General features: G+C 47.2%; 1 protein-coding gene across 2 annotated transcripts in view; it reads left to right on the top strand.

Moving 5' to 3' along the window:
- The first annotated feature begins 3,139 nt into the window (after positions 1 to 3,139).
- MAL2 (mal, T cell differentiation protein 2) overlaps positions 3,140 to 7,189 on the top strand; it is a 29,567-nt gene continuing 25,517 nt past the window's right edge. For both annotated transcript variants that reach the window (XM_015097833.3, XM_042254360.1), the window contains exon 1: positions 3,140 to 3,310. In XM_015097833.3, the coding sequence (XP_014953319.2) occupies positions 3,179 to 3,310 (132 nt within the window). In that variant the 5' untranslated portion in view covers positions 3,140 to 3,178. The remainder of the gene's footprint in view (positions 3,311 to 7,189) is intronic.

The raw sequence follows: 7,189 nt of genomic DNA, 5'->3' as shown, positions 1-7,189 counted from the left end.
CTGGTTAGAGATCCTAAAACTCCTTGTAAAGCAGGAGAAAGTAGGGAAGGTTGCAATGGCTTAAATTTGTTTTCATACTTTGAACATATTGTCTACTTGTGCCAAGCACAGAGTTGAGAGACAGTGAAAGAAGCTATGAGATAATAAGTGACAGAAGAGGGGGAGGGGCAGTGGAAGAAATTGACACCTCGGAATCCCTGACTAGATAACATGAATTAATAATGGAAACAAAAGTCTTAAGAGTAGAATCTGAGAGCAGATGCAGCTGATGGGTTGAGCTCACACAGCAGAATATGTGGCAGTGTGGATAAATTTATAGCAAAGTACGAAATGGGAGGCAACATGTGAGATGAACACAGGCATCTCTAAAATACTTTCCCATAAGCACGAGATGGAGAGGGAAGCCAGAAATGAGAGAATTAGGAGGGAGTGAAAGGCTGGAGGTCAATGGACTAAGAAACAAAGAAGACTTAGATGGATAGATGTCAACCTTCAAGAAAACAGAGGAGTGAAATTCCAAGCAATAAGGTGGTCCAGGTGTGATTCAGGTGTGGTTCAGCTCATTGAAGATAGCAAGAAATTGGAAGGCAAAAAATTGTTGAAAATGTCATGAATATGAAGGATAACATTCCAAAACACGGGGTCTAAAAGAAGTCTGTGAGCAAGGTAAAGGTCATGTTGAGGACCAGTAAACCAGGGAAATAGGATGCGGAAAAATAAAAAAGTGAAGCTGTGAAGAGCTCACAGTCAGCTGTATGGAGGAAGAGAGTGATGAGGGGCTGGGGTAAGATGAGTGCTTTTCTTTGACTCCAGAGCTGCTGCCTTCATTAGAAGGAAACCGGTGTCATCAAGAGTAAACAGATCATGGTAGTGGTCATGAGGGAAGAAAACCATTCTAGGGAGGAACACATTTTTTAACAAATAATATGTCACAATAATAGACGAGGTCTCAATGATATATTTTTTACTCCGCTTGTCATTGTGGAAACAGGAAGAAAGCAGGTATAGTCTAGGATGGTAGGGGATGCATGGATCAGCAAGGAAGGTGCTAGAAAGGACACAATGAAGTTTTCCCCTTGGTGGTAATTTTAAACAAGCACAATTAAGACTCTTCTAAGTCACTAAAAGTTCAAGGTCATTATGCTTTGTTGTTGTTCAGTCACTCAGAGTTTGTGTCTGACTCTTTGCAACGCCATGGGCTGCAGCACTCCAGGTTTCCCTATTTTTCACCATCTCCTGGAGTTTGCTTAAACTCATGTCCATTGAGTCAATAATGCCTTCTCCTCCTGCCCTCAATCTTTCCCAACATCAGAGTCTTTTCCAACTTTAAGCTTATTCATTGAAATTTTGGGGGCCCATCACTATAGCTGCACATCCTCATGATGAATAATTTGAAGAGGTCTTCCTTTTGGACACACTTGAAGTGTTTACTGAGAGCTGTTTGGCAGTAAATAAAATAAAACAATCATGAAAGATCATTCCCTGACAGTCTGAGCCTGAAAACTCAAAGCGGGTAGAAAATTTAAAGAAGGTTCATTGATCAAACCAATGAAATTTCCTATTAGATAAATGCCACACACTAAGTATCAGGAAGAGATGACATGAAGAGGTGGGAAGATAAAAGATCTACACAAAAGGTTTCACTCACACCCTGTTTTATGGTTTCTACTCTGATGCTGCCACCACACCTATGAGTTTCGCTTATTAGTATAATAAAGAGATAGAATGACTAAAATCTGATGACCAATGCATACAAGTAAACATGGTTCCTCAAAGGCTAAACCTGACAGACAAGATTAGTATTCAATTAGTGTCTGATGATCTTGCCTAATACTTTTTAAGCCTGCTCGACATGTGTTTGTATGTTGCTGTGTGTAGCTTTGCTTATCTTCAGCTGATCTTTGAGAAAATTTATCTCCTCTCATTTGTTTTACTTATAAAATGTTGACATTAAGACCAAATATAAAATGGGGGTAAATTGGGGCAGGGAATCCAAGCCATACATAGAATGTTAAAAAAAAAACAAAAACAAAAACAAAAACAAAACCCTAAGTGTTTAAAAGAAAATAACAGGGTCTTCGCTGGTGCTCCAGTGTTTAAGAAGCCACCTTGTAACACAGGGGCCTAGGTTTGATCCCTGGTGGAGGAACTAAGATCCCACAAGACTCTGCAGCAAATAAGACCTCCTGGGGCAACTACTGAGTTCCTGCAAAACAAGGAAAGTTCCTGTATGATGCAGGAAAGATCCCGGGTGCCCTAACTGGGACCTGGTGCAGCCAAATAAATAAATGAATACTTGTTTTAAAAACAGCAATTCATAAGTTTCAGTCAGGTGAAACCAATAAGTAAAGCTTTATGTGGAAAGTATAACATGCATTTTCATGTCTACAGAGCAGTGTGATGTGTGCGTATGTAAAAATTAGAAAAATAGGCATCATTCTACCAGCTACCATTTAAAGAGCACCTACTTGGGTTTACTATTCTCATGTTGTATCATGTAATTCAGACATCCATATAGAGCAGCTAACCTCAACCCCACTCCACAGATGAGCACGCCACTGGCATGCAAAGCAGCCGGTTCCCTGCCCGCCATCCACCGCCAATAGATGTTGGCATTGACCCATCTGACTCCACCAGGCGACAATGTCCTAGTGGTGTTTTTAAAATCCCACAAGAGTCTCATTTAAAACTGATCCACTCCCCTTTTTAGGTGTGACTGATGACCTTGAGTCACAGCTCCAAGACCTGACTTGTAGTTACATTGAGGAAAGTGGGATAGGGAAGCTGTGAGAGTTGGGAGGAGAACAGGTGAAGGAAAACGTGGAAACTACCGGGAGGGAGACTAAGGGGGAAAAATAAAGAGTCGGGAAGTGGAGCCAGGAGCGCTGGCCTGGGTGGCACAGGGGACCGGCAGAGCGGGCGCAGGAAGAATCGGGCCAGGTGGCCGCCGCACCTGTGCACGTGACCCCCGGGCGCCGCGGCGGAGGCGCGCTCACCTGGGCCCACGTGACGGGGCGGGGCCCGGCCTGGCCGAGGACGGCGCGGCCACGCCCCCTCCCTCCCGAGCGGCGCGCCAGGACCCGGCGGGCCCGAGCGGCGGCGGCGGCGGCGGCGGGAGCCCGGGAGGCGGAGGCGGGCGGAGGGAGGCGGCGGCGCGCGGAGACGCAGCAGCGGCAGCATGTCGGCCGGCGGAGCACCAGTTCCGCCGCCTCCGAATCCCGCCATGTCCTTCCCCGCGCCGCGGGTCACCCTGCCCGCCGGCCCCGACATCCTGCGGACCTACTCGGGCGCCTTCGTGTGCCTGGAGATTGTAAGTGGGGCAGCCTGGGCGAGGGTCGCGTCCTGGGTGGCGAGGACGGGCGGCCGCATCCTGGGCCCCCCCGAGCGCTGTCTCCCTCTGCGCGGTACCCCCGCTCCTGTCCCCCCGACGTGGCCTCCTCCGGCGCTCCTACCCGGGTCCTCCCGGTGCCCAGCGCAGCCCCCATCTGGGCGGCGGCGCCACCGCCCGGGCCCTCTCGCCTGGCACCTGTTACGCGGCCACCTGCTCCTCCGCTGGCGACAGAAATGGTCCCGGGAGAGCGATCAGGAGGCTCCGCGGGACCGTGGATTGGAGACTTGGAGAGTAGACGGGCGATTTGGGTTTGGGGGTACCGTCGGAGACCCCGGGAGGCTTGCCCGGGGTGGGAGGCCCGCGGGGTTGGAGGCCTCGCCTGTTGCTACCTGCCATTTTATTGGGTGGTGCAAGGTGTAGCCGATGACTGGGTGACCAGGAGGCCGCCGGGATGTGGAAAGCGGGGGCGGGAGGTACCAGGAAGAGGAGAAGGAAGGCTAAAGACCTGGGCACTGTTTTTTTTTGGTTTTGGTTTTCCCGTTTTGCCATTCTGAGCGCCCTTTGGATCGGGGAGAGGAGCAGGGCTCAAGAAGCAGAGCAGGGGAAAGGTGAAGCGCGGACGGTCGCCCCTGGCAGTAGCTAACGCAGTGGACTGAGGCTGGTAGGGGAAAGGTACAGACGTACGTGGCTGTTAGGCTCCGAGCTGCCGGCCTTGGCGCCTCTCCCTCATCTACCTTTGAGACTCAGCCCAGTTCCTTGGGCTTAGGTGACCGTCGAGTTATCCGGCCTGTCGTGCAGGCTTCTTGGGCTGCAGACTTGAACTTTTAAAACGTCATTTTATGGAGTTGGGAGGTTTTGAAGCTCGCTGGGAAAAATGTTCAAATATAAATTGGGCAACCTTAGGTTGCATCATGCCCTGAGAACGGCAAATACAGAGGGAAATGTTCGCGAGTCGGAGCCTTTTCTGCAGGCGGGTTTTGTTTGCTCGCTTTGGAGTTTTCCTTTCGTCCCCTCAACCCCCTCCTTTGCGTTTGCATAACCTGGATTTGGGTCGCTTAGGTTTCACTTTTGTGCTTGCGGGGCTGGGACGCCTGGTGAGCATTGGTTTTCTGCCCTATTGTGCTAAGGCACCCTAAGTTAGGTTTTAGCTCAGATTTAAATCTGAAAAAGGAGACAAGTTAAGTTCCAGGCTTTAACATCAGTAATCGGATCGTGACTGCGAGGCTGGAAGAGGCCGATTTGAGTCTGTGCCCAGTTTGGAAGTATCTGAATACTTGGGATGAGGGACGAGCATCCAGGTGAGAAGAGCCAGGAGAGGGAGGCTTTGTGCGGTCTGCACCGCTAGGCCAAGGGAGACAGTGTAGACCAGTGAAGGCTGGTGAGAAAGATTTCACAGGTTCTGGGCCACTTGAGTTTGCTGTTCTTCAAACTCCAGTTGTTTTACATACCTCTGTCAGAAAGTGAAAGTGAAGTCTCCCAGTCATGTCCAACTCTTTGCGACCCCACGGACTGTAGCCTGTCAGGCTCCTCGGTCCACGGGATTTTCCAGGCAAGAATGCTGGAGTGGATTGCCATTTCCTTCTCCAGGGGACCTTTCCGCATTGCAGGCAGATGCTTTACCATGGGAGCGATCAGGGAAGCTCACCTCTGCCAGAAGTTTTTGCCATATCCACTTGTTCTAGAATTTACAGATTGTGCGCTTAAATGCGTTTACCTTCTGCACTTCAGTACCTTATCTTAGCCCATCCTAAGCATTAAAAACATGAATTCTCAAATGTGATATGCTGGTTATATTTTTCTAATATTTATTAAAATAGATACTTGTAAATATATACATATGTATGTATATATGGGCTTCCCAGGTGGCGCTAGTGGTGAAGAACCTGCCTGCCAGTGTAGGAGATGTGAATTCAATCCCTGGGTTGGGAAGATCCTCTGGAAGAAGGTATAGCAACCCATTACAGTATTTTTGCCAAAAAATCCTATAAACAGGGGAACCTGGCAGGCTATGGTTCATGGGGTCACAAGGGGTTGGACATGAATGAATGACTTAGCAGAGCAGAGCAGGTGTACGTATATGTAACGATATGTGACGTACATATATGTATATATATATGCAAAGAAGGCTTATCCCTGTGCTATCAAATCACACGCCATCTCAAGAACCATCTGTGTTTATGTGACACTTTCTGGAAACTCTGCTTAATTCGGAGGGAAGAAAGTGGAAAATGATTTACTCTATTTCCTCTCTCCCACCCCAGTATCCTCTTTATTTATCTAACCCAGTGGTTCTCAACTCCCGCCATACTTAATTGCTCAGGCAGATTTTCAAAACAGTCCCTAGGCCAGACTAATTAAATCAGACTCTCTAGGGGAGCACCTCAAGTCCGTGAGGTTTTTCCAAAATCTCCCCAGAGGTACTAATGCAGTCTTGGCTGAGAACCACCAAGGGAGACCTTTATGGGACTCTGTTGACAAGAAGCCTCTCTCCCTGCTAGAACTTTTGCCTCGCTCCATTCCGGGAGAAGTCCCAGACTTCTGGATATTTCAGTCCCAGAAATATCCAGTGTCTTTCCTCTTGTCTCTTCATTTCCTCTTCTTAGCCCACAAGCACTTCTAGGATCTTTATCTAGATAGAACGGCATCACTTCTGAAAGCCACTTCCATTTATTTTCACTTGTTATGGCCAAATATCTTGATAGGTTTAAATCTGAGCCCCACATTACCTTGCACTTGATATCAACATCCCTCCTTCCCAACCCAACCCACGAAAAATAAAAGGACCGAAATATTTCAGTGGAATTGGTGACCTTAGAGAAAGCAGAGAGCACACTGGAACCAAAGTATAGCTCCTTCTTGGCCCTCATCATGTACCGCATAGCGCTATTGGATTATGTGCTTTAAGAGAGCTGAGATGGAGACCACCTTGGTCCCCTCTTACTATCTAGAAAGTCCACACTGAGGAGGTGCACAGATATGAGCAAAGAAGACACTTTTAAAGCACCTTTGTGCTTTAATTTCCCTCTAATGTTCTGATCCCTTGAAATTGTTGAGTCTCCCATGGCGCCTCTTCAGAAATTTCTCTCTATAAATTAATGTGAGAAGTAGTTCTAAACACTGATGATCGCCTTTCTGGGGACCCCTTATTTGAGCTTCTGCCAAGGTTTCTAAATATGCCCAGACTCCTTAATTTTGACCTTTTATCAAATCTACTTGTCCTTGCAATTTCTTAATGTCCGAGTGCTGTCAAAACTGAACACTTGAAAACCGAACCTGACAAAGATGCGCTGGGCTATCAGTCATCGATGAAACCGTGATCTTGGAGTTCATGTCTCACACTAAGAACTTTGCTCCAATAATTTGATTTCAATTCACCTTATTGTACCATATTCACAGTCTCTCAAGTGTAAGGCAGTTGTTGGGGAGATAACTCAAAAGATACAGGTATTGTCAGCCTCCAAACACCAGGTAAAGTAGTTTATAGTGCTGGGTTCCCAGGTGGAGATAGTGCAACTCTTAGACACCTAAGTTGTCCTCCTCTGGCATTTTGCACTCAGCTGTCCTTACCAACATGTGCTTGCTGTGAAGAGTTTAATACTAAGTTAGTTTTGCAAAGCAAAGCTTTTTAGTTTAAGATGGGAAGCCTTCAAAAGTTATCATTTTCCAAATCTAATGATTTGATTCAGTGGTTCCTGAATTAATGTTTTCCAAATCATTCACCAGGTAATTAGTGAATATCTATTGTGTACAAGACATCATTCTAGGAACAAAGATGTTTAGACCCTGCCTCACGTGAAGGAGCTTATAACCTAGTTGAGAGGATATGTCCCCAAATAACTACCATTCAGGGAATAAAGA

Source organism: Ovis aries, chromosome 9 (genome assembly GCF_016772045.2).
Source record: "Ovis aries strain OAR_USU_Benz2616 breed Rambouillet chromosome 9, ARS-UI_Ramb_v3.0, whole genome shotgun sequence".
NCBI classification, from domain to species: domain Eukaryota; kingdom Metazoa; phylum Chordata; class Mammalia; order Artiodactyla; family Bovidae; genus Ovis; species Ovis aries.
This window is presented reverse-complemented; position numbering and strand designations above follow the sequence as displayed.